Source organism: Juglans microcarpa x Juglans regia, chromosome 5D, assembly GCF_004785595.1.
Source record: "Juglans microcarpa x Juglans regia isolate MS1-56 chromosome 5D, Jm3101_v1.0, whole genome shotgun sequence".
Classification (NCBI taxonomy): domain Eukaryota; kingdom Viridiplantae; phylum Streptophyta; class Magnoliopsida; order Fagales; family Juglandaceae; genus Juglans; species Juglans microcarpa x Juglans regia.
Window position 1 is genome coordinate 17,052,384 of NC_054602.1, and position 26,782 is coordinate 17,079,165.

The 26,782-nt window shown below is 34.2% G+C and overlaps 1 protein-coding gene and 2 long non-coding RNA genes across 6 annotated transcripts; all 3 read left to right on the forward strand.

The window, feature by feature from the left end:
* The first annotated feature begins 9,423 nt into the window (after positions 1–9,423).
* On the forward strand, positions 9,424–11,559 carry LOC121266456 (patatin-like protein 3). The gene is made up of 3 exons (XM_041170274.1): positions 9,424–10,498; positions 10,809–10,871; positions 10,977–11,559. Exons 1-3 carry the CDS (start codon positions 9,557–9,559, stop codon positions 11,259–11,261), a joined length of 1,290 nt encoding a protein of 429 aa, XP_041026208.1. The 5' UTR covers positions 9,424–9,556; the 3' UTR covers positions 11,262–11,559.
* A 9,252-nt stretch (positions 11,560–20,811) lies between these two features.
* Positions 20,812–24,903, forward strand: LOC121266254. 2 transcript variants are annotated; one of them, XR_005940761.1, is made up of 5 exons: positions 20,812–20,978; positions 21,083–21,152; positions 21,872–21,936; positions 24,266–24,342; positions 24,737–24,903. It is a non-coding gene; the product is annotated as an uncharacterized LOC121266254 (long non-coding RNA). The 2 variants fall into 2 exon arrangements; XR_005940762.1 differs by having other exon boundaries at positions 21,097–21,152.
* Positions 24,904–25,093: 190 nt separating this feature from the next.
* LOC121266255 lies at positions 25,094–25,973 on the forward strand. 3 transcript variants are annotated; one of them, XR_005940763.1, is made up of 3 exons: positions 25,094–25,175; positions 25,620–25,781; positions 25,917–25,973. It is a non-coding gene; the product is annotated as an uncharacterized LOC121266255 (long non-coding RNA). The 3 variants fall into 3 exon arrangements; XR_005940764.1 differs by having other exon boundaries at positions 25,905–25,939; XR_005940765.1 differs by having other exon boundaries at positions 25,095–25,175; positions 25,709–25,781.
* The last annotated feature ends 809 nt before the right edge of the window (positions 25,974–26,782 follow it).

A 26,782-nucleotide genomic window follows, 5' to 3' on the forward strand; every position in this document is an offset into this window, starting at 1 on the left:
AAATCTTGGTAGATGCGTAAGCCCTGATGAATGAAAAATAAGTGGATTGAAAAGTTATGATTGTCACGTATTTTTGTAGAAATTGTTACCGATAGGAATTCGTGGGAAGCTGACTTCTAATATACTTGTCGCCATAATTGAACTGTGCATATTTTTCAATGATTTGTGCTCTTTGATAGTAAATCGAGATGTGTCGTGGAAGATGGAAGACGACATTACAATAATACTATGGAAATTCGAGTAGATTTTTCCACATAATTTTTTGACGTAATGGTTTATTTAGCAATGCATTTACCTCGAGAGATACTGTTAGGCGGACTGGTGCAATTTCGTTAGATGTATCGAGTTGAGAATTTTTGGGTAGACTAAAGTGCATTGTTGGGAATAAAGCCCGAGCTGAAGGATTAGTAGCAAAGACTTATATACACGATAAATGATTGACATTTTACTCTCTATATCTCCGTGGGGTTGAGACACACTTTAATTGTTAAGAGCAGAATGCTGATTTTGTTGCCTCTCACCCTCATGAGCTATCTATGTTTTTCCAGAATGTATGGTCATTGGGTGCACAAACAGGAAACGACTTAATTGGTGGAGTGTTAGGAAAAGCTCGGTAGTACGTGTTGAATAATCGTCATGAGATTGATGATTATCTCAGGTATGTCGATCCATAATTAGAATAATTCTAATTAATATATATTCTATTAAAGTTCTACTATATCGAATGTGTTCAAATATTCTAATCTTTTTACTTCTATACTGTGAGCACATGGATAAACTTATGACATTAGGCATAGAGAATATAGAGGCGAGTCACGAAGAAAAATTTTCAAGATGGTTTGAACAACTCGTATGCATTTAAATGACCCGTATTATAGAATATTTGTAAACTATTTTAATTTAGAGTAACTTTGTATAATTTTGTTAATATTTCACTTGTTAGATTTTGGAACAACATGCTCATGATCCAAAATTAGTTTCTTCTAAATTGTATGCATTGGCTCATGGTCTTTCAAGTAGAGCACTTCGATTCATTGAATGCATAGTTCAAAGTTATAGGTTCCATACTATGGACAGTAAACATAATTGAAAGACACAAAAATGTGGTGTGTTGGTCGAGTGAAGTCATGGAATAGAGGATATTAACCACTATGGTGTCATACGTAACATTATTAGACTGAAATATCTAGGTGAGATTGTATCATATGTATTTAAATGTGATTGGTGGGATCTATGCGGTAGTTGGGTGTTGATACATAGGTATTGTCACTTTATGAGTGTCAATACCGCATGTAAATAGTACGAATATGATCCGTTCGTATTGACTTGTCAAGTAACCCAAGTCTATTACTTGATTGAACTAATAAAAGGGGCCAATGAAGCTAGTAGAGAGATAACTTGGCGAGTCATACAGAAGTTTGTTCATTAGAATATTTATGATTCAGGATTAGTAGTGGATCACAATTATAGTGGAGATAAAAATGACACTCCGATTCTAAAGGCTTGCCACGAAAATGGAGAGGGTATTAATTTGTTTGTTGACTTTGGTGCACTCGAACTAATCTTTTTATGTAGAGATGATGTCTTACCCATACATCTTGACCCATCCGTATTAAATGATCATTCAGTTGAAGATTTTGACGAATCAGAAGAATCAAAACAAGGAGGAGAAGAAGAAGAAGAAGAGTTAGAAGAAGAAGTCACAGAAGAAGACGAAGAAGATGATGATGATGAAAAAGGAGATTACGAAAATGTTATTGAAAGATATTTTGAAACAAGTATGGAAAATATATCTAGAGATGAAAAATAAAAGTACTAAATATTTTATTTAAATAGATTAGGCTATTGCATTTTTCATAATTATTTCTAAACTAGTTCATTGAAAATAATAATGCTTTTTAAGGATGCTACCAAAACCACAACGAAGAAATGTGCATCCTTTGCCATGTTCCGAATCGGTTGAGGACTCTGCTTCTTATCAAGTTGATACACAAGAGGTAGATGGCCAGTCCACACCTACCTATAAGTAAATTCTTCTTGTGAATTAATTATATTTGAGTACTTGGAGAGACTGATTTTAATAATTCTAAATATATTAGCAGATGACTTGTCACGTTGCCGCCGTGGCTTAACACGTGGCCTGACTCTGGCAAAAATAGAAGGTACGAAAAAATCAAGGTCAACATCCCAATAACTCCACTGGTGGTGTGGATGATAGTGCGGCATTGCTTTTCTCATAAGTCGGAACAGTTATTCGAGCTTATGCTCTATTTTATGTGTGGTCATGGCAAGATGTTTCGAATAAGGTTAAGGATCACATTTAGAGTCGTGTACTGGTAAGTTTATATACCCTAATTTTTTTAGAGATGTTTTATTTCATATTTTTGACACAATTCACTTCTTAGGTTGAACTCGACCTAAATTTTGGTTGTTGTGAGGAAGTCCGAACTATGAATGAGTTGATGGCTACATTATTTCAGTCCCCTTTTCAAAAAATAAAGTTAGAAGATTGGAGGAAGTGTTGTGATTGTTTCGCAAACCCATATTATCAGGTATTTTAGATTTTTTTTCCCTATAACTTATTTACATCTATACTGGTTTTATAGGTTATATTTAATATTGTTAGTTTCTCCTACAGCACTTAAATTCTATCAATGCATAGAATAGAACGTCTTTGACAATCCACCATCACGCCAGTTCAAGATCATTCCAACATCTTGCTGATAAAATGGTAATTACTTATTAAAATTCAGTTATTTTATCATATTCTTTATTTAAGTACTAACATGATTTTTTAATATTACTACCGTGACTTCGTTAGAAACGCGATGATCCTGAAAATTTCTTCCGCATTCATGTCTATGTTTCTACTCACACCGATACACACAACGAGTGGATTGATTATGTCGCCAAAGATAATTATCTAAGTGAGGTCATTTGTTGTGAATAAATTATGCCAACATGTGAATAGATATTATGTTTTCTTACTATTTCTTTTAATATGTTACTTATTGTGTGTTTTCTTCCTAATTGTAGGAAAAAATTATTGAGATGCAGTCAACCTCTGAGGAATCTTCTCCTAGTGACATGGACATATTTACGCAGGTCCTCGGGACCAAGTCTGCTTTGGGAAGAGGTTTGAGGCATTCTTTCAAGTGTGTTAGTTCATCCTCCATAGCCTCGACTTCAAAAGTTAATAATCTTGTCAAGGATTTGGATGCCGCACAGAAAGAACTTGAGTAAATGAAGTCAAGATAATAGGAGTTGGAGGCTCTCTTATCGCACCTGTCTGATTTAGAGATGTGTTTGCAGAAGCGACAAAAAGACCAAGAGGAAAGAATACGCATTGAAGTTCAAGAACAAGTACAGAGGGGATGTTGCTTCAGATGAAACGTGTTATGTCATTGTGACAGGATCACGGTGGGCAAGGAAAGAAAAAGAAATAAACCCTATCATTGTTCAAAATTTTTGTCGTCTAATTTTGCAACTCGCTAAAACATTTTCATGAGATGATACTATTTGTGGTGTAATATGATACAATTTGTATGTTTTTTAATTTTATAAAATTATTAGTTCTGATCAATACATTCAAATGTAAATAAAGAACGCTCAAACATGGCTTTACATTCAACTTAACATTCGAACATAATTACACAGACGTGCGATATATATGTTCGAACATAAGGTATTACATTCGAACATATATACTTCACAAACATTTGAACTTATTCAATTACGATCGAATCAATATTTCTTAATGTTCGAATGATTAAAAAAGTTATGTTCGAATGTATTTATTAACCACCCGAACGTTTAATCTTTGACGTTCGAACAATTACCTAATAACGTGCAAATGCAAAATTCAAACGTCACATCACAAACATTTCAATGTGTGTACGTTCGAATGTAAAAATCAAATGTTTGAATGAAAAATATCGAATGTTAGATATTTATCGTTCAAATGCTAATCAGTCAAATAAATGTTTGAATGTTATTTGATATGTTCGAACGTAATTTCTATGACAAAATTCGACTGTTACAAAATATCTTCACATTCGAACGTTGCATTTCACGACAGACTTCCAACCGTCACAAAAAAAACTTTTAGTGACGATCGTACAGTAAATCGTTACAAAATACTTTATGTGACGCCTTTTTGGTGACGGTTGTGGGAATGGTTTCAAACTGTCATACAAAAGTTTTTACCATAGTTTTCTTATTTTTTGTGACGGTTTCGTCGGTCACTACTAATGAAATCTGTTGTAGTACATGTACTCAGCGGTTCCAAAATTCTGTGTGTCTTATAACAAGAGTTTTATAGGAGACATGCAGATTTGGCTTTGTCGTTTAAAAATAGTGAGATCATTATTTATAATTAAGCTAGGATAACATTTACACAATTAAGATGAAATGAAGATGGAGAGTCGACGATCCCTCTACCAAAACCCTGATGGTCAAGTCGTGATGGTTGAATATTATAGAAAAAAATTTATTTACAAGTCCGGTTATTGATCATATATATAACAAAGTACATGCACTTCCACCAAATGTGGGAACTACATCAAATCATGGCATAAAAAAATATTCGTTGGCATTGATGTATGATCAGCTGTAGCCAAGGCGCCCCAAGAGGGAAAAAAAATCCCAAGCATTTCATGGTGACTGGAAGGAAGGACCACTTTTAATAGCTAGCCATAAGACGCATTTTCTTCATGACTCTCATAGATTTTATCAGGTGGAATCATTATATATGGACGGATGGTTCTATCTCAAAAAGCTGTTGACGGTGAAATCAATCACTCAAGAACCACTTTCAATATGCCATCAATGATTTTGGAGATAAGATTATAATTCCCATGGTTTTTCCTCATCGATCTGTAGCACTGCACAACTGATCTTAATCCGATCTCCTCGATCTGCATGCAGCAGCAATGTCACAGCTAAGCCAAGCTTGTTAAGCAGTTTGGTAGAGAGTTCATTTGGTACGTACGGGTCCCTGGACAACTGTAATTGACAATACCAACTCCTAGATATCATTTATTTGGTAGTTTAAATGTACGAAATTCGAAGAGATCTGCCCATTTATTTTGTCTGATATTTGGTTGTGGCTGACTACTGACCAGTACTTGTACTAGCAATAAATACAGAAAAAAGAAAAGAAGAGAAGAAGATATTTGAACAACCGTCCGTCAGTCAAATTTCATAAACTCTTTGCGAAAGAGAAAATCAAAGTCTTTGCCTTTGTACTCACCAAAACCCACAGCATCTTGCGAGGTCCTACAAAGATTTTCTCCCTTACAGCTTTCTCCTGTTACAAGTTTTTGAGTGACGCCATTGAAAGGTCACATTTACCTTTCACTTTCGTAACCAACAAATATTGGATGCTCTTATTCATCGAAAATGAGTCGAATGTTGCATCAGCAATGAGTGTTGGAGATTGGGTTCCATTGATACATCTATATTCATCTGCTCATGAAGAGGAGGAAAACCTTGTTTTCATTCTAGTTTACCTCCTTGTACAATAAGAGTAGTAATAACGGCAATATCCCTAGTTTTTAATTTTTACGAAGAGAGATGTTTCAGCCAAATATGAATTTCACAAAAATAAATTTATAAATTGATCACATGATTTGATTGGTTTTGTATATTTACTTTTATTTTAATATAACTATAATATATCACATAAAATCAAGTTAGGATGTAAGTTTATTTTTGTAAAATCTTTATGATTATAGCATTTATCTTTTGTGAATTATTTTTTAGATCGACTTTAAAAAAGTATTAAAATAGTTTCTAGGTTTTGCACTATTTTCTTTTTGCTTCTTAGGTTTTCAATTTTATTGTTTTAATCCTTAAGTTTATAAAAAATCTCAATTAAAACATTCTATCCATATTCCATTAATACTATATTGACCACAAGCTTGCCATGAACAAAATACATAATGTTTTATACTAAATATAATGATCTTCTTCATTTCACTTGAAATAAAACTATATATTTAGCATAAACCATAGGATCGATATTTAGTTATTATATTTCCATAAATGATCAGATGGATTGGTGAAATGAACAAAACACGCACGTGATCTTGTTTGGTATTAAATAAATATTATATATTTTAAGTGAAATTAAAATAATAATCCTCTTCCAATAGTAAATTTGTGTATATATAGTTTCCTGAAGACAAACCGCTTGTCAAGGGGGGAGAGCTTGGGGTTGTGATTCGTGAATATGTGATATTGTCTAGTCCCCTCCTCTTCCTTTTCTTCTCCTTCTACTCTCCACAACTCTAAACCTACTTCTTCTCTCTTTCTAAAATTTTCTTTCGTTTGGTTCATTTTTATTTTTTTTATTGATTCCAAGAGTGAACAAGGCTAATATTTGTCTTTGAGATATATTTCAACAAAAAAAATACATATTTATAACGAGTTAAATGACTATTTGTGACGAGAATAGACTTATTTTAATAACAAATAATTAACAATAAATAAATAATTTTTTTTTTTAATAAAAAATCTCCTGATGCCTCAATGCAAAGATTTACATGACTTTGTGAATGTTAAAGATGAATGCGCGTGAGTGTCCCGAGCGTCATCTAGGCCGCGCATGAGGCTCAATTGCCTCCACGGATCCAACACGTACGTCGCCTACATGCACTTGCTGCAGTACAAATAACTTTTTCCTAGCCTTGGATCTTCAAGATCTGATGTCTGCACTTCATTATCACTGTGCGTAGGTCCCATGAACTTGTAAAATGAGAAGAGGATCTTGGATGCCACCAAACTTTGGATCTCGATCATTTTTCTTACTCAACTATCTTCTTCATGTTTTCCTATAAGCCTGTAGTCGATCTACTCCTCTGCCATAAGAGTTGAAGAATCACAACGATCCATTTCAACCTAATTAATTACTGCACCGCTGCTGCAGCAAAAGTTGCAACACATTACTACGTACACTAAATACGCGCGTTGCGGCTACTACTCATCCAACAGTGCAACGGCCAGAAGTCTTTTACCACCCGGCCATTCTATACATACATTTACATATATATATATATATATATATATATATATATATATAATACTAGGATCAATCACTATTTATTTTTATATGACTCTATACCTCTAGTTTTTTTATAAGATATGAGGGTTAAATTTTTATAGGGTGTGAATATATTTTTTATAGGATGTGAGGTGTTGAATAGTAATTAATAAGAAAAATTTATATATATATATATATCATGGCTTTAAACACAATTCATCCTATCCAGAAACTCTTGATAATCCTTTCAAGAAATAAATTAATAACCTGACTTTAAGTAATTGATTTATATCCTATAAGTATGAATTGCACTAGTATGAATTGTTTTGATTTATATACATACATACGCGCTACAAGAAAATTATTTATTTGTGATTAGTTATTTCTTACAAAAATGATTATTTATTATCAAAATAAATCTGTTTTCATCATAAATAATCATTGATCTCGTTGTAAATAATTGATCACAAATACTCGTTTTTCTCAAATTTGCTTATTTAATTCGGAGCCAATAAAGTAATACTTCTATATAAGCAAGTTCTGTTGGTTCAATAATTCTTGAATTACGCTCGAGCGGTTTGATGCGTGCTGGGTCATGAGTTTGAATCCAGATTTAAATTCACCTTAGAGTACTTTTAGTAATAATTACCTAAGCATTCATTGAATTTTCAAGCAGAGTACTCTAAACTATGACTTAAACCAAATTTGAGGGAGTGCCAGCTTCCTGCCATAGGTTCTTCCTGTCTGGTTATTAGCGGGTAGGGTTATATTATGGTCATGCTGGGTAGGGAAGCCATATTGCTTTGATTGCCACCCCTGACCACCCTCTTCTATCATTTTAATCCAGCCAAAAAAAAAAAAAAAAATCCCACCCTGAAACATCGATCTCATGTTTTCGACTGTACTTGATATTATTTGTTCTTTGGTGGAAAGATAATTACAACGCCACATAAAAAATTCGTTGTTAGGGGAGGGAAAATTCTCTAGATTTTTAAATGTACGTATTTTCTTTTCATGCATATATGTGTAAAAATAGTACGACCCTTGTAAAATATGTTTGATAAGAAAAAGTTCTTTAGATCTTTTCAAGAGAAAACATCATGTAAGAGTGGTTATATGTGATACGATCCGTGAATTTAATACAAACATGACATAATATTAGCAGATTTGAGTTTGATGTTAACAAATTTGGATAAAAATGGGTTGATCCTTTAAGACATGATTTATAAACGGATTAATAACGAGTCAACTTGGTTAACACGAAATCAATCCGTTTTGATCTGTTTAGAGTTTATTTCAAAATTAAAGTTTTATAATTATTAATGTATAATATTAGTATTTCTCGGTATGCTTATGTTCTTATTGTTGGAATTGTAATTTTAGACCTATATGCTCATATATATTTATTATTGTATGATTTGTAATATTGCTTTTATTATATATTAAAATTTGAAAAATATTGATATATATTTTTTAAGTTATGTGGTTATTATAAATAAATATAAATTCTAACATTTATGTGAAATTATGTTAATCACGTCAAATGAGTTGTGCATTTTGGTTCAACCAATTTATATGAAACAAATGAGTTTAAATGAGTCGCGTCTTGTTAACATATTTCTAATTAATTATAAAACAGGTCAAAACAGGTGATACGTCACGACACGACCAATTATTTAAATGGAATGGGTTAGCATTTGGAAGTTTGACACGTTTAGTTTAATAGGTTGTATTCAAATTGACCTATATAATAAAATGTTCATGACTTGACACAAACATGACTTGAAAACATGATTTGCCACCAAGGTTTTGAATACCGTGTCGGAACAGAAATCGGCACAGGGGAGATAGGTGTTTTGTACTAGGTCAAATACTGGCCATTGCATTTCGGTGCGTGCTTTTCAATCAATACTGACCAATTTTCAGTGTACCGGCCAAAATTTTATATTTTTGTATTTTCGTAATTTTCACTCTAATTTTCACGTATGAAATACTATTTTCTTAATTTATTTTAATCTCATTTTTTCAAGGACTGAAATTCAAATCCCCACTCCACTTTTCGTGATGAAGATGAGTGATAATTTTTTTTAATAGTTGGATTAAGAACTTAAAAGTATTATTAAGTTTTATAAATACTTGTCTTAATTTTTTAAAACTTGTATTGATATTATTTTAAAATATAATTTATACATATATAATTAATTTATCTATTTATATGCTATTATAAAATGATATCAATACTTAAATATCTCGTTCCAATATTTTAACCGAAACGACACCAATACCATATTCAAAACTTTGTTTGCCACCCCTGCACGGCAGTCGCTTTTCAACTTGCTCCTTAGAAAAATTAATATTAAAGAACACACGCAAACACAGTGACCCCCGAAAAAACTCCGCGCGTACAAAACCTCCTACACTTCGATCAGCACCTATATAATTCAGTTCCAGTGGCTCCCCATTTCCGTCGCCATACCTCTCTCTCTCTATCTCGCTCTTCAAAATTGAAAAGAAATGGCGGCACTAGTTTCTGCATCCCCCATGCTTGATCTCGACGTTGATAAACTCACCTACGAAATCTTCTCCCTTCTTGAAAACAAGTTCCTCTTTGGCTATGAGAATCACCATCCCAATTCCAATCCCAAGCTTTCTCACTCCCTCTCGCTTTCTCGAGACTCCTTCAAGTCCTCCACCAAACACAACCCACCCGCCTCCAAAGTCAGGATCCTCTCCATCGACGGACGCGGTTCCACCGATGGAATCCTCGCCGCCACCTCCCTCGCTCGCCTCGAGTCCTTTCTCCGCAGCAAATCCGGCAACCCAGATGCTCGCATTGCCGACTTTTTTGACGTCGTGGCCGGCTCCGGCGCCGGTGGTATCCTCGCTGCCCTTCTCTTCACTCGCGGCAGAGACGGCGCCCCCATGTTCACTGCCGACCAGGCCCTCAGGTTCCTCATCCGGAACCGACACAAGATCTTTCGGTCGTCGCCGTCGGGGATATTCCGGCGGATCATCAGGCCGGAGAAGCTCTTCCGTAAGACATTCGGAGAGTCCACTCTGAAGGACACCCTGAAGTCGGTCCTGATTCCCTGCTACGACCTCGCCACGAACGCGCCGTTTCTCTTTTCCCGCGCGGACGCACTGGAAATGGACGGCTACGATTTCAAGATGAGGGACGTATGCGCCTCCACCTTGACTGCACGGCCAGTCAATATAGCGTCGGTGGATCGGAGGACGAGGATCGCCGCCATGAACGGCGAGATTGCAATGAATAATCCGACGGCCGCGGCCATTACTCACGTGCTGCACAACAAGCTGGAGTTCCCGCTCTGTAACGGAGTGGAGGATCTTCTTGTCGTGTCACTTGGAAACGCGCAGTCTGAACTGGGTATTGGAAATATCACTTCGTCTCCGATCGGGCTTGTAAAGATTGCCGGAGAAGGAGCTTCCGACGTGGTACGTACGGATTTCATACTGTGAAAAACATTCTCTCTCTCTCACATAATAAAATAGCAGTGTAAAATTTAATTATCTTTGCAGGGTGGTTAGGGTGGCCATGATAAGAGGGCCACCTAACAACTTTTTTTTTTTTTTTTTAATTCTTAAAAAAATAAAAAGAACTTTGTCGGCATGGGAATATTGAATGCGGAATTAATAAAATGCACCCCACATTGTCTTCTGTGTAAATGTTCACCATATTTGGTTCTTTCTTCAAATTGGGTTAGCTAATGATTGTATCCTTTCTTTTTTATTTTATGGTATATAGGTTGATCAAGCAGTTTCAATGGCGTTTGGTCAGTGGCGAACAAGTAATTATGTTCGCATTCAGGTAAAGAAACATTCTTTCAAGTTTCTTTTGAAAAAAAAAAAAAAAAAACAGGTATTCTGGCATGCAAATTTAGTAGTTAATTTAGTATCTGATTGAACATTACAGGCGAATATTGGTACTCCAGTGAGAAAGCATGGTGGTTTTGACTGCAATTTATCGGCCGTCGCCGAGAACATGTTAACCCAGAAAAATGTGGAGTCTGTGTTGTTTCAAGGGAGGAAGATGGTGGAGAGCACAAATATAGAGAAACTGGAACTGTTTGCTGGAGAGGTGATAAAAGAACAAGAGAGGAGAAAAACAAGCATCTTGGCGACCGTGGTGTTGAAGCAAGCGTCGCCTTCGCCAAGAACATCTTCTGCCACCACTCTGTCGACCCTTTCTTCTTCCTAGTTTGGTTTAATATTAATGGAAGGAGAAAAACAAAAAGAAATTAAAAAGGTTGTTAAGTCGAGTTTTGTTGTCATGTTATTATGCGTGCGCAGCCGCTCGTGTTGTATGAATGATATAGGCATGCATCCGAGTCTGAGCTGAGCTGAGCTGCCGAGTGGACTTATAATTTTTTCTTTTTAATTATATTTATTTGGTAGTTTTATGTAAATTTATTGTATTTTATCGATTGTTTATATGGAGTTATCGTGAGAACATTTGGTGTAAATTTCAATGAAATCAAAGATTCTGCTTCTGGGTACTTCTCCGGCCAGCTTAATTATGTTATTTTCCCCTGATCATCTTTTTAAAAAGATGGGCCTGCCTTCAACAAATGTCTCGTCGTTTCTTTTGTCTCCCTCCTTCGATCAAGTGAAAAACATAACAGCTAGCAGTAGATTTTATGATCTCACCATGTTCTAATCAATTAGGATACTTTTAACTTAAAATGTGCATCCGTCACTATTTATTCTTACATTCCATACTTATAATTTTTTCATAGAATAGATATATTTTTTATAGAATATAGAGATATATTTTCATAAAGTATGCTGTACGAGATGATGAATAATAACTTATAAAAAGAATTTTTCTATACATAAATACTGCCATAAAGTGGGTGGCCTTCGCTAGCTTTGAATTTATGCTTCAGCTTAAAAAAGCAATTAGCTGCAAAGTGGTCCAAATGGCATAATGTTTTTATGTTTCTGTAACAGTAGTGCAAGAAGACTGTCCACAAGTGACCACATATATAATTATTGTTCGACAAAATATCGACTCCGGTCGATGCTAATTGCATACTCCATGCATAGTACTGGTATATATGCACGCGGCCACGGTCACTGTAAGTTCAGATTTCGCGTGCCGTAGGCACTCATACATGTTGATAACGGGAGAATAGTGATCGCCGAAGTGCCACGACTCTAATTTTGATCATCTTAATTTAATCATGCATGTCTTTGGATTTGCTAAATTAATTATGTCCATTTTCGCCTACTTTGCAGTTCATGCGGGGTGGGGTCTGTTATATGGCAAAGGAAAATGATCAAAGTTCTTAACTAGGGCCAAAAATACGTACTATACCACACAGACGAACTAAAATTCTGAACTAAATACGCACAAGTACTCTATATATATATGACAACGATTTGTTAATTATAGTGCTCGAAGGTGAATGCCTTTTTTTTTTTTTTTGTTATATATGTATATTATATTCTTAAATTAAAATTAAAAAAAAAATTCACAATATCATTAAAAAATATTTACTTAATCACTAAGTACAAAAATAAATAAATAAATTCTCAGGACCCATATCGGGACCCATATCGGGAGAAGTAACATTATTCTTTTGTTTTTGTTTTTGTTTTTTGTAACTGTAACATCGGCCAATACAAAAGGGATAAATGGACTGAGGACCATCTAAAACGATTAATACATCATCAGAATTTTAGCTCCCTTTCCTGAGATGAGCCACCCGATCAACATTCCTTCTTACATGGGTTATTAGAAATAGCATACTAACATGTTGGGACAATAGTTACATCCTATTGGCTGTTGGCTGTAATAAGTTTTAGTTTTACTCTGAATTTTGGTATAAATACCCCACATGTATTTCATAACAAAAAGTGGAAAATATTCATAGTTTCATAACAAATACTTGTTCAAGTTTTCTTTCTCATCTTCTGTATTTCTCTTCTTCTCAACTTCTCTCTCAAATACTTCCATGGCAGAGTTTAGAATTTGTCATGGTATCAGAGAAATCTGATTGATTGTTCTTGAATTCTCTATGGACTTAACAATGATTTCTTCCTCTCATTCTTCTCAAATTTCAATCGAAGATCTGTTGAGCCCTTATTTTTTCCATCATGGAGAAAACCCCTGGGGTTATGCTGGTGACAGAACGACCAAATGGAGATAATTATCACTCTTGGGCAAGATTGATGTCTAAAGACCTCAGTGCAAAGAATAAGATGGGTTTTATCAATGGAACCCTTAAGAAACCCTCGAATGAAGAAGATCTTATCTGTCAGGCATGGATTCGGTGTAATGATATGGTAGTATCATGGATTATCAATTCTGTTGCAAAGAATATTGGTTCAAGCGTTTTATACATTAATGTAGCGGTTGATATGTGGAGAGATCTAAAAGAACGATTTTCACAAGGAAATCGACCAAGAATTTTTCAACTAAGGAAACAATCAGTTCTCTAAAGCAATAACAAAAATCAGTTAGTGACTATTACACATAGCTAAAGTCATATTGGGATGAATTATCTAATTTTAAGAAAAATCCAACGCTATGTTCCAGTGAAATCCTAAATCTTTTTTAAGAATCACAACAAGAACATGTGATTCAATTTTTGATGGGTTTGAGAAAGTCTTTCAATAGTTGGAGGAGTCAAATTTTATTGATTGAACCGTTTTCCTCTATTAACAAAGTTGTTGCACTTGTACTTCAAGAAGAGAAACAAAGAGAGGTGCTTATCAATTCTACCATATATCTTGAATCAATTGTTGCACTACTGACAAAACAAGCACCGAATCTTGAATCCATTTTTGCATTGATGACTAAATCTGGAAAACCTGGAAACTCTTCTTCCAAACAATCTGGCTTCCACAAAGATCGACCTATATGCTGTCATTGTGGATACACAGAGCATACCTCTGATAAATGCTACAAAATTCATGGTTTTCTGCCAGGCTTCAGGTCTAAAAGCTATAACTCATTTAGCAAATCAAACATCTTCTTCCTCTATGGGTCAAGCAAAGAATGAAGTTCCACAGTTGACATTTACTTAAGAACAATGTTAGCAACTTCTTACGATTCTTAAACCTTCTGTTGCTACCCCTCACTCTGGAAATTAGACTATTTCCTCTCCACAAGAATCAAACTCCACATCTCTTTTAGCATCAGGTATTCTTCCAACTCCACAATCCTCTCCTTGTGCGAATTTCTCAAGTAAATCCACATCTTCAACATCTTTAATTTCTTCAAACCATACACCTTGGATAATCGACATCGGAGCTACAGACCACATGGTCAATTCCATTCAATTCTTTTCTTCAATTGCCTCTGCAATTAAATCTTCAATAAAGTTACCAAATGGTAATCTTGTTGAAGTCACTCATATTGGGATAGTTTCTCTTCTAACAAATTAGTCTTACACAATGTTCTTTGTGTTCCATCTTTCTCATTCAATCTTATATCAGCTAGCAAGTTAACCCATGATTCCTTTTGTTTTCTCATTTTCATTTCTAATCTTTGTTTTCTTCAAGACCTACCTACACGGACAACGATTGGGATGGGTGAGGAAATAGCTAGCTTATATAATTTCTTGTAACAATCTTTGGTTGGTTCTTCTATTGCTTCCTCAGTTCATCAAGATTTTTATTGGTGGCGTTATAGACTAGGCCACATCTCTTATTATAGACTGAGATTTCTCAATAAATCTGTATCAAATATACAAATGTCAAATTCTACAACTTCCTTTCCTTGTACAATTTGCCCATTAACTAAACAAAAATGCATGCCTTTTTCACCTAGTGATAATGTTTCTACGTCTCATTTTGCTCTCATTCATTGTGATATATGGAGTCCATTTTTGTCTCTACTCTTGATGGCTCTAAATATTTTCTAACCATTGTGGATGACTACTGAAAGTCTACTTGGGTTTACTTCATGCAAAACAAATCTCAAACCAAGACTTATTTGCAACATTCTTTAATCTAGTGGAAACACAATTTCAAACACAGATTAAAAAATCAGAATAGACAATGGAGTTAAGTTTCATATGCCTGAATATTTCTCAAACAAGGGTATAATTCATCAAAAAAGTTGTGTGGAAAAACCTCAACAAAATGGTACAGTTGAGAGAAAACACCAACATCTTTTATATGTTGCATATTCCTTACGTTTTCAAGCATATCTACCATTGGAATTTTGGGGTGATTGCATCTTAACTGCAACCCACTTGATTAATCTAACTCCAACTCCTTTGCCATCAAACAAGTCACCCTATGAAGTATTGCATTCCACTCCTACTTCCTATACTCATTTTAGAGTGTTTGGTTGCCTTTATTTTGCATCTACCTTAACTAGAAATCGAACCAAATTTGATCATAGAGCTAGAAAATGCATTTTCATTGGGTATCCATTTGCTATCAAAGGATACAAACTATTTGATCTTGAAACTTACACTACTTTCATTTCTCAGGATGTTGTTTTTCATGAAACAATTTTCTCTTTTTCTTCTTCTACTTCTCACCCTTCTCTTCCACAACAATCTTCATTTGTTCTACCAAAAATAGTACCAGATATTGTTGATTCTCTTTTCTATACCTCCTTTTATTCTACCACAAATCTTCCTTCTTCTCCTACTACTTCTACTGCTTTTCTTCCCATTCCACAATCAACAAGGCCAAAAAAAAAAACCAAGTTATTTGCAAGACTACCATTGTCAGCTTGCTGCTTCTCATCCATTATAATCTGTTTCCTTGGCAGATATTTCCTCAGGTACAAAATTTCCTCTCTCTAACTTTCTTTCTTATCATAAACTCTCTCCCTCTCACAAACAATTTGCCTTGACTATATCTTCACAAGACTACAATTGTCAGCTTGCTGCTTCTCATCCATTATAATCTGTTTCCTTGGCAGATATTTCCTCAAGTACAAAATTTCCTCTCTCTAACTTTCTTTCTTATCATAAACTCTCTCCCTTTCACAAACAATTTGCCTTAACTATATCTTCACACAGAGCCTACATATTTTTCCTGAGCCTCCCATATACCTGAATGGAAAACAACAATGACTGCTAAAATTAAAGCTCTTGAGGATAATGAAACTTGGACAATTACTTCTTTACTTGTAGGAAAGAAATCTATAGGCTGTAAATGGGTTTATAGAATTAAATGCAAGGTTGATGGTAGCATAGAAAGATACAAAGCCAAGTTGGTTGTCAAAGGATATACTCGAGTTGAAGGTTTAGACTTTCAAGAAACTGTTTATCCAACTGTAAAACTGACCACATTGTGATATTTGTTAGTTTTGGCAGCTACTAAAAATTGGCATATACATCAATTAGATGTAAATAATACCTTCTTACATGGTGATCTCATTGAAGAAGTTTACGTAGATATATCTCCTGGTTATGCACAAAAGGGGGACCATCGTGTTTGTAGACTTAAAAAGTCTCTTTATGGCCTACAACAAGCATCTAGACAGTGGTTTCACAAATTATCTATTGCTATACTTGATTATGATTTTCATCAAGCACATTCAAATCATTCTTTGTTTATCAAGTTTGATGCTTCTTCTTTTATTGCTTTGCTAGTTTATGTTGATGACATAATCTTAGCAAGCAATTATCTTCAATCCATTACTGAATTGAAGACTTTTCTAGATAACAAATTCAAAATCAAGGATTTTGGAGTTTTGAAATATTTCCTTAGTTTAAAAGTGGTCAGATCATCCAAGGGCATCTCTTTATGTCAAAGAAAGTATGCCTTGGATATTTTGCAGGATTTAGGATTTTTAGCATCCAAACTAATGAAATTTCCTATGGAGCAAAATGTCAAATCTTCCTCTACAACAAATTGTTTCAATGTCCTCAGTTGAAGCAAAATATAGGGTCATCACTTCTACAACATGTGAATTTTCTTAGTTACTTGCCTTGTTAAAAGCTTTTTTGCTCCAACACTCTCAGGCAGTACTTACTCATTTGTGACAACAAAGCTGCTCTTCATATATATTGCAGCAAACCTAGTTTTTCATAAAGAACCAAACATACTAAAATAGATTGCCATACAATCAGAGAAAATTTGCATGCCACTGTGATCAAAACTCTTCATGTTACTTCTCACCACCAATTGGGTGATCTTTTCACAAACGCTCTTTGTTCTACTCAATTCTTTTCTTTGTTTAGCAAGATGGGTGTTTTGGAAATACACACTCCATCTTGAGGGGGACTCTTAGAAATAGCATACTGACATGTTGGCACATTAGTTACATCCTATTGGTTGTCGACTGTAATAAGTTTTACTTTTACTCTGAATTTTGGTATAAATACCCCAAGTGTATTCCATAACAAAAAGTGGAAATATTCACAGTTTCATAACAAATACGTGTTCAAGTTTTCTTTCTCATCATCTGTATTTCTCTCCTTCTCAACTTCTCTCTCAGAGACTTCTATGACGGAGTTTAGAATTTGTCATGATTGAAAGATCAAGCTAGAAAGAAAATCAGGAGCTGTCTAATATATGAGATTATGTGATCACGGCTACTTAAATCTAGTCCCTCAGGGACATCCGATAAAATTGGAATGATACAGAGAAGATTACCTACTTAAATCCTCTATTTTACTGTTAACAGTAGCACCAATTTGAGAAGTATCCCATTCAAAAACCACACGTGTAAATCCCGAATTCGTGCAAAAGCATACTGCCAGAAAAGCTCCCCAAACTTCAACAACTTTTGGGGAAAAATGGAAAATCGAGAAGATTACTTACAAGCCAAATCCACCCATTTCATCCCTAACCACCATTACTACACTAAACTTACCACTCACCTTTGAAATAGCTATATTCCAATTAACATTAACAAAGCCTCTAGATTGCATCTGCCTTTTAAAGAGGTGGTGTTAATTGAGTTTCAATAGCACAGTGATGGTGTTGCACATCTTAAAATTCTGCAAATTAATGTTGTGATTGAACTGATAACTGTAAAGGATGATCAAAGAAAGATCTTAAAACAAGAGAGTTTTTCCTAAGCCATATGTTGTGGGCTATAATACGCGTCATCAATGCCATATATTGTTTAGGAAGCTTTTGCTGAAAGTGTATACATAACTGCTGATCGTTTAGGTGTTTCAAAGAGGATTTTTGAAGGGCCATAATGCAGCTACCCCAAGCGCATGTGTAAAAGAACACTCCCACAATATATATATATATATATATATATAAATGTTCTGTAGTTTCAGCTTCTATATGACAAACATGATAGCTTGGGTTCTCCAACACCTTTCGTTTATAAAGATTCAAACCTATAGGTAATAGGTTATTACATGCCTTCCAAATAAAAGTTTTGACATTGTTAGGTATCGTAGAAGACCAAATATTCCTCTAGAATGCTTCCATAGTCTAAGAAGATGAAGAACCACTTATATTTGGAATAGCTCTTTCATTTTCTAGATGATAAGCACTCTTCACAGTGAAGTAACTTGAAGAAGTGCCTCTTCAACTGATTTTATCTTTTGACAGCAAAGGACTTAGGGGTATATTCATTATCAACTCGGCCTCATCAATGGAAGATGTCATGCACCAACTAAAAATCCCATTCTTTGGTGTCGGGGTTTATTAGAGCATCCACTGTGGCATTGGTGGCAAACTTCTAAGGAGGAGATTGAACCATAAAAGTATGTTTTTAGGAAACCATTTGTCCCTCCCAATACCTATACTTCCATTTCCAATCCTCGAAAACAAACCATCTAGAAAAGATCGTTGGCTGATAACAAACTTCTCTATAAATAAGAACATATGTGAGATAAACTGGCAGAAAAAACAGTTCCTTCTGAAAAGTACTTAACTAGTAAAATCATAGATAAATGAGAGAAAGCATTATTCATAAGCCTCCATAATTTTTTGCCAATAAAGATTTATTAAAACAACCCAAGTCTCTAAATTCCAACCCACCCAAAATCTTAGAAAATCCCATACTCTCCCAACTCATCCAATAAATTTTAGAAACACTCTCTTGATGGTCCTAGTAAAACCTTTACATGATTTTGTTAAGCTATGCACATAGAGCTTTTGGTAATAGGAAAATGCTCAAGGTATAGGTTGGGATGGCTTCAATAACTGCTTTCAACAAAACTTCTTTGCCTGCTTGGGAGAGGAACATTTGCTTCCAATTACTGATTCTATGCCAAACTCCAAAAAAAGGTTAGATTCAGGCCAACCAAATTGGTCAAAACTGAACAGATTCTAGAGGACTTTTTTAATTGTTCACTAAATCGCTTCAATTGACTGATTTAGGCCAACTCGGACCTATTTTAGATAGATTTGAGCTGATTACATTTGATTCAAAACTGTATTTACTTTTAAGTTTTCTAACAACTGAGTTTTTTTTATTTTTTTTATATATTGTACAAAAATATGATAGAATTAAACATATATTTTTTCATCATTGTATTCAATAAGAATTCTAGAAAAATTGAAAGATAAAACATGTAATTCTTTATTTTCTTTAGTTGAACAAAAAACTTAGGAGATGAATGAGTACTTTATATTAAATTTGTAGTTGTGCATAAAATACTACAGTTTTCAGGTACTTATAACTTAATGACCTTTATCTTCTTCATATATGAGGCAAAAAAAGTCAACAATAAAGGTTAAATACATAAATTACTTGTTTATTAAAACTGTTTGGATTCATATTATATTTTATTGAAACTAGTCAATGAATTTATATTTTATATGGTTTTAAATAATTTTTATCAACATTGAAATAACCGATTCGAAATTGTTTTGAATCGTCTGATTCAGTTTGTTGAGTCACCCGATACATTGAATTAGTTTTTACCTGATTCTGATTTTTCAAGCCTTTATTATTTTGGATATTTCAAATAATTATAGGATATAATTAGTTCTTTATATGGTATCTTTTGCATTGATTCAGATATTATCTCATTGAGATAAAATAGAGAAAATGTCAGTCCCACATTGATAAAATAAAATGTAGACAATAATTTTGAATGAAAAATGCTGCTCGCCCTGAGGAATAAGCAAGGCAGGAAAAAAGTCTGCTCAACACTTGTCTCGAGCGATAATTGCTCGCCTGAGCATTATTTCTCGCCTTAAGCGATGATTGCTTGCCCCGAGCAATGAATGAAGACTATAAAAACATGGCAAGCACTAAGTACAGTCTGTATGTGTTACATAACAGAAAGTTAGTCATCTCTAAACATTGAACCACATTATGATTAATTTTGAAATCTAAGAATTAAGACTAGATATCATTATCTAAGTTATGATCAGTATTAAGTGGGCTCAATGATGATCGTTATGAATGATTTTCAAGTCATTACATTACGGTTACAATAATTGTAAAATGATTAATTGATCAATGTCTCTCCCTCTCAAAATTCTCATAAAATTGCATTTTTGAGTTGTTCTAGAAAAGTACTAGTAGAAAGAACAAAACTAGTTGGCTTCATTGTATTATGGGAACAATTTTGTCACACTACAAGAAAAAGTACCTATTGCGATGACTTTTTTTCTGTTGGAAATAAAATCGCTGCAATAAGTCATTTTTTGCAGTGAAACGAAATTCTTCGCGGCATTTTAACCGCGACTTGCGATTTGAATGGAGTTGGACTCATTTACAGTGATTTTTAATTATATTACGGTGATTGTTTTCGCCGCAAAAATAAAAAACAATCTTGCAACGGGCTAAAAATCGTCACTACTTGGTCTAGGGCTGCAAAACGCACGAAATGTTTTATTCCCCCTCGAAGCAGACTCATCTTCGTCTCTCTCTCTCTCTCTCTCTCTCTCTCTCTCTTACTCACTTTGAACCCCAGGGTCTTCACAGTAGACCCTCTCTCTCTCTCTCCATTGAAGATTTCTTGTGGGTTTGGTGCTGCGAGCATTTGTGGGAGTTCTTGGAGGTTTGAGTTGCCGATCGGCGGTAAGGCCCTTCTCCTTCTCTGCTTCTCACGAACACACCCATATTCACTTCAAGTTAATTTCCACTCCCATGAAATTTCTGTGAAATGAATTTCATTTGTGCAGTCTGTGGGTTTTAGGAATTTTTCCTACGTTTTGTGCGATTTTGGGTTGTTGCTGAGAATCTCTCACAGCGGTAAGCTCCCTCCCATTTCTCCTCTGCTCACGCAACACTCACTTCGGTTTTTCACTCACAAATTCACTCATCACAGATCGTATCTGCTCTCTATTTTTAGTGCATTTGTCTGTTTTTTTAACAATAAGGTTCATGCCTTCAGATGCTCTACATGTGTTTAACATCTATTTTATATTTCAAATTAGTAAAACTTATAAAGAAAATATAAAAGAAAGAGAAGTGGTCTTCAGCTTGTGTTTTGTGCATTCTATTAGCCTTTGTGACTGCACGCACTACAAACTGAAACTGTTATGTGGTTCTGTTTTAGTGCAGTGGCATTTTAGTGCAGAAGACAGTTGTGGTTCTTTTTTTGTGCATTTGAGTTGTGAGTCTTTTTAGTGCATCTGTGTGGTGGGGTGGTTAGTTTAAAATTTGGGTCTTGCTGCTACATCTTTTTTCACATATTTTACCAATTTTATTTTCCATTTTGTGATCCACCAACATGCAATTTACTTTTTAAAAAAATTCCAGAAGTTTTATCCAAGTATTGATAGATTAACTACTTATATATATATATATATATATATATATATAAAGCATTCATAAACTATCTGCTATGAGATCTCCACACAAAAAGTTGTTCTGCTCTGTATTTTTTTTAAATACATTTTGCGGATTATAAGTTATATCTAGCCAATCTTTTAGAATAGATAACTTATATGTTAGTTTTTTGAAATCAGCATTGCCTTCAAATAGAGGTGAGGACCTGCAGTCAAAGTGCTTGCTCGAGCTCTATGGTCCAAAGGTAAACTAGATACACTAATCTATGACAATTGCTTAAATTATTTAGATCCCTATAGTTGCAAAATGAAGGTAAGGCAGCATTTGGTTGTGCTTCCTTAAATGTTGCATTAAATTCCTGTGTGCTTACATAGATTTTTCTGTTTGTTAATGCCTTGGGGGGTTTTTCAAATTTTCAGATTGTGATGTACGACCTCGCAATAAGTTTTGAAGATAGTTGTACATTGTTCGAGTGCATTTGGTTGAACCTTATGCTAATAATACAGAGGCTCTTGATTAAAAAGGCATGCTTGTTGTGAACTTCATCATCTCCATGGCCTGTTAGTGTTGTAATTTGACAATGACTATTAGATAGAAACAGGAAAAAAGAAAAGTGAATATACCTTGTTATGTGTGATCAATTCTAGAAAATCCCCATAATATGTCTAGAACTATTTCTAATTGGTGGTGGGAAATTTAAACTTAAAAACTATAATCTTGCCATGATTAGGAAAAGAAAATGCCCACACAGAATATAGTTCTTAGGCATTGACATAAGTAACTTTGAACCTTTCATTATTCACACTGCCATGCTAGATTTAAACCTTTCAGTAACTTTGACTCTTCACCCATAAATACAGACATAAACTCAGTAGTTACCTAAAAGCTGAACATGAATTGTCTTGTGTTCTTGCTTACTTGCACATTTGGGTGAGATTGAAGCTTCTCATACATCAATCGAGCCTCATTTGGCCTGTCAACCATTACCACTGTTTAATAATTCTCCTTACATGGGCTATGCCTACTTTCTACTTTCTGCTTTCTACCATCAATAAAATTATTATTAATCAATCAAAGAAAAAAGTATTTATCATTTCAATTCTTATTTTATAGATTTTGTTTGTTCAATTATAAGTTGTACTGAAATAACCATAAATAAACTTATCAATATATATATATATATATATATATATATATATATATACACACACACACACACATACACACCATAAACAAAAAAAGATCAACATGCTAGTGTTACTATGGTAGTATCTCAGTTACATTTTAAGTGCTGAATACTGCAATTTGCAAGGTAAAAGTTTTCCCCATTGTAAAGTGTGAATTGTATACTGGTTTCTCTGAGAAAATGTGTATGTATTTGCAAAGCAGGTACCTTAAAAGGTTTTTGTGTCACTTATTCATGTATATTCTTGATTATGTTTCATTCTTAAATTTTGTCATTTTATTCTAGGATCCATTTTTAAGATTATATAGAATTGTTGTATAATTTTTGGGAAATGCCAAATTTTTACATACTAGTACTAGCTCATAGTTGTATAATTTTTTATTTATTTTAATGAATGATTGAGGAACCCTTGAGTTTGGTTTGTGCTTTTTGGTCTAACCTTCTCCATTATCTGTCTCTGCTATTGCTGTTCTACTATGCAGAAGACTGGCTCTTATCATTGTTGCGGTTGTCATGCTCTTTTTGGCATTTCTTGGATTTTGTGAGTCTTTTGTTCTCTTGGACTAAAAGAAGAATATTCTCATCATATGGCTTATTATAGTCGTGGTTTATTTATTTGTTCTTATATCATTGTTATGGCTACTTGTTGCAGTATTTTCCAAATGATTGAGATGCAACCTCTGGTATACTTGTGAGTGATTTAAACATTAAGCCCTTTTCATGCTCAATTATTAAAAAAGCGGTCATTGACAATTTTGGAATCAATTCTCTTTTACTTGATTAGATTTTATCCTTATTTGGGGGCCTAAAAGATGTGTATACTGTGTGTGATGAAAACATGTTGCACATGGCTCTGTTTCTAGTTGACTTGTTAATTTGATGATTGCCTGCTCTTATTTATGCTAGTCTTTCTAGTTGATTTTTATGAAAATGTTGGCTTGCCATAGAGGTTTTTGATTAATGGGGTTTACCAAACTCCTGATATATTATATAATATATAATGGTAATTGACTTTTCCTGATCTTTGTTCCTTGCCAATCCAGAGTTTCCAGCTCTATTATTTTTTCTTTTAATTTTTTGTTGTTCAAGTGGTTATATTCCTGGTTTGTTAAAAAAAGAATATCAAGCCCGATTGTGTGTTTCATTGATGTATTTTCCTTGTGTTCTTTTATCTGTATTGATGCAATCTCCTGTTACACACATGCTCGCCCACCCGCTTGCCTGCATGCCATGAATAGAGTTCTTTTCTTGAGAAATATATTGGATTCATCTTGGTCATCGATCGTATCTTTGTTCAGAAAGGGTCCAATTTGCATGTTCTTTATCATTGAAATAGTGAATCTATCAATAATTTGGCTTTATTATGTTTGGATGTTTTCACTTGCAGGTCCAAGATTTGAAGGATAGTGATATGGAGTTAAAGTTAATTTTGGAAATGTATAGATGTGAATTTACTGATTCAAGGTTAGAGAATCTGCACATTTTGTTTTTCCTTGTCCACATTTCTAATGATATTGGTATCTTTACTTAAAAAAAAAAACACTACTAATTTGATATACTTTGTTAAAGGCCAATTGGGTATTGTCCAAAGTTGTTAAATGCGCCGAGAGGAATCTTTCTACAATCATCACATTTGAATGGATAAGTGTGTGCGCTTTTTTGTCGGAATTAAACGTAAATAAACCACGAAAACTCTTAGATGGGTAAATGGTATTCCACAAATTGCAAGATGCTACTGTCTTCTTTTATAACACCTACATAATGTTGGTTCTGGTTCTGTAGTGTCAATATGATGCTACAACTGAATTTTGCATAAAAATAAATAAGTTTTGCACATTCAATTCCATTATTTTTACAGGTTGCTCAAATGATGTGATATATATTAGTTTGTTTAGTGTTATGATGTCAATGTTCTTAGAAGTTTGTAAGATCTGGAGGGATGTCATGGAAGCCAGAGACTCAGAATATAAGGCTTGGGCCCATGTTCAAACTTTGAAATCCTCTCTTGATGAGTGCAACTTGGAATTGCGAGTCAAGACTGCAAATGGGCTGAGGCCATATCCTAGCAAAGGCTTGCTTCAGCAGAAGCTGAGATTGCTGAGCTAAGGCAAAAATTAGAAGCTTCCAAAAAGTTTGATTTACTTTGACAAAACATGTTGAAAAATTTTATTTTAACCTGATGCTACTGTTGATCTGAGTTGATTTTTAATGTTTATTTTCAATTCAAGTGGCTTCTATGAATCTACTTGTGTGTGCAGACAGCTGCAATTGTACTAAGCTGAACAAGTTGTTGATTGGTATGTTGGTTTTTCTGGGAAGCTCTACCTATTAGTTGGTTTTTCCCTTTCAACTTCACTTAGGGATGTATGGGATGGTGCACTAGTTGGGTATCGATATATTGTCAATTGGAAAGGCTTGGAATGTAGCTCTGTTGTGAAGAATGCCATGAGCTGATATTAGAACGTTTGAAGTTGTTGATCTTTTAGAGATCAAACTTAACCATCAATTTCAAAGATCTCAAATATAGCCCTTTGATTGGATGATTATATCAAGCATATTTTTCATATACTTTTTGGGGACTAGATTTAGGAGTTTTCCCATTCTCTTGTTGAGTTTAGTTCTCCTGTATATTTCTAAGTTTACTAAGCCTGGTTGGTATTCTATGTGAAGACTTGATGAATTTTTTTTTTTTTTATCATTTAGCATCATAATGATCTATGGTGCTTTATATTAACCAGTAGGCTGATATTGAAGCATTAGGTGGTGATTGTTTAAACTTGATAATGGCGTAAAAGTTCTTACCAAGTGTATTGTTTGCATCTTTGTTTAGGAATACCTCTAGGCTAAGTGATGTTCTAAAATCCAAAAATGAAGAAAATGGGGCTTACTTATCTGAAATTGAGGTTAGTTTTCTGCCTTTTTTTTCACTTATAAAAAAAAAAAAAATTATGTTATCTAATGTGGTGTTCAACAAGGCCGTTATCAATCATGAAATTGATATAATTATTGTTCTGGTTTTTCTTCAGTCAATTGGACAGGCATATGATGATATCAAAACCAAAGATCTTTGCTAGGAGTTGCCTCTCAAATACAAAGATCTTTGTTGGGTAAGTACCCTCCAGAAAAGGAGCTGCCTCTCAAATACAAAGATCTTTCATTTTGTTTCCCTGGAGGCTTGGAGGTTGGGTGTATGCTTAATGGATCATATGTTGAATGATCATTGTGTACACCCTGAGCCACATGGAGTTATTAAGCTGGCTTTTATACCATTTGTCATGAGCTAAAGATGTGTTTAGCCATATTTGTGAAATCTCCCAAAAGAATCAGTTGCAATGGGAGCTTTTTGTGCTAGCTTCATATTGGGAGAATGACTTATAGCTATATTTTCAGTTTTTTTAATATGATAACTGATGTATGCAAACTGGGCAAGAAATAGACTTTGTCCTAGTTTCATGCACAGGATTAGGAATAGAACCTACTAGAAGGGAGCAAGTTCTTAAAGCTAAGAGGGTTAGTTCATTCTTTTCTTTTGTTTATTTTGCTACTTTAACATATTCCTCTAATTTTTATCATTGTTCACATGATTTCCCCAAGTTGGAGAAGAGTCATTGGTTTTTAGATTATTTGTAAGTCTAGTTTTGTGCTTCCCACGTGTGCAATTTTGTTTTTTGAGCAAGAACATATAATTTAGATGTGCATTATATTTTTTCTGTTGTGCATTTTTTTTTTAATTTCCTTAAACACCTTTTCTGGCGAGTAAAATTCGCCGAAAATAATTGTTTGTCTCATAAACATATTTGCGGCGATATTATATCACCGGGAAAGGTGGAATTTGCGACAAAACTACCCGCTGAAAATAAATAATTGCGTTGATAATTAAAAATTGCTGCAAAAAAAAAGAGCT

Bases quoted from the DNA above. Each gene is read 5' to 3' on its own strand.
- LOC121266456 (XM_041170274.1), top strand. From the start codon at position 9,557: ATGGCGGCACTAGTTTCTGCATCCCCCATGCTTGATCTCGACGTTGAT. The intron at 10,499-10,808 runs GTACGTACGGAT...TATGGTATATAG, and splicing joins GAGAAGGAGCTTCCGACGTG to GTTGATCAAGCAGTTTCAAT. The intron at 10,872-10,976 runs GTAAAGAAACAT...TGAACATTACAG, and splicing joins GTAATTATGTTCGCATTCAG to GCGAATATTGGTACTCCAGT.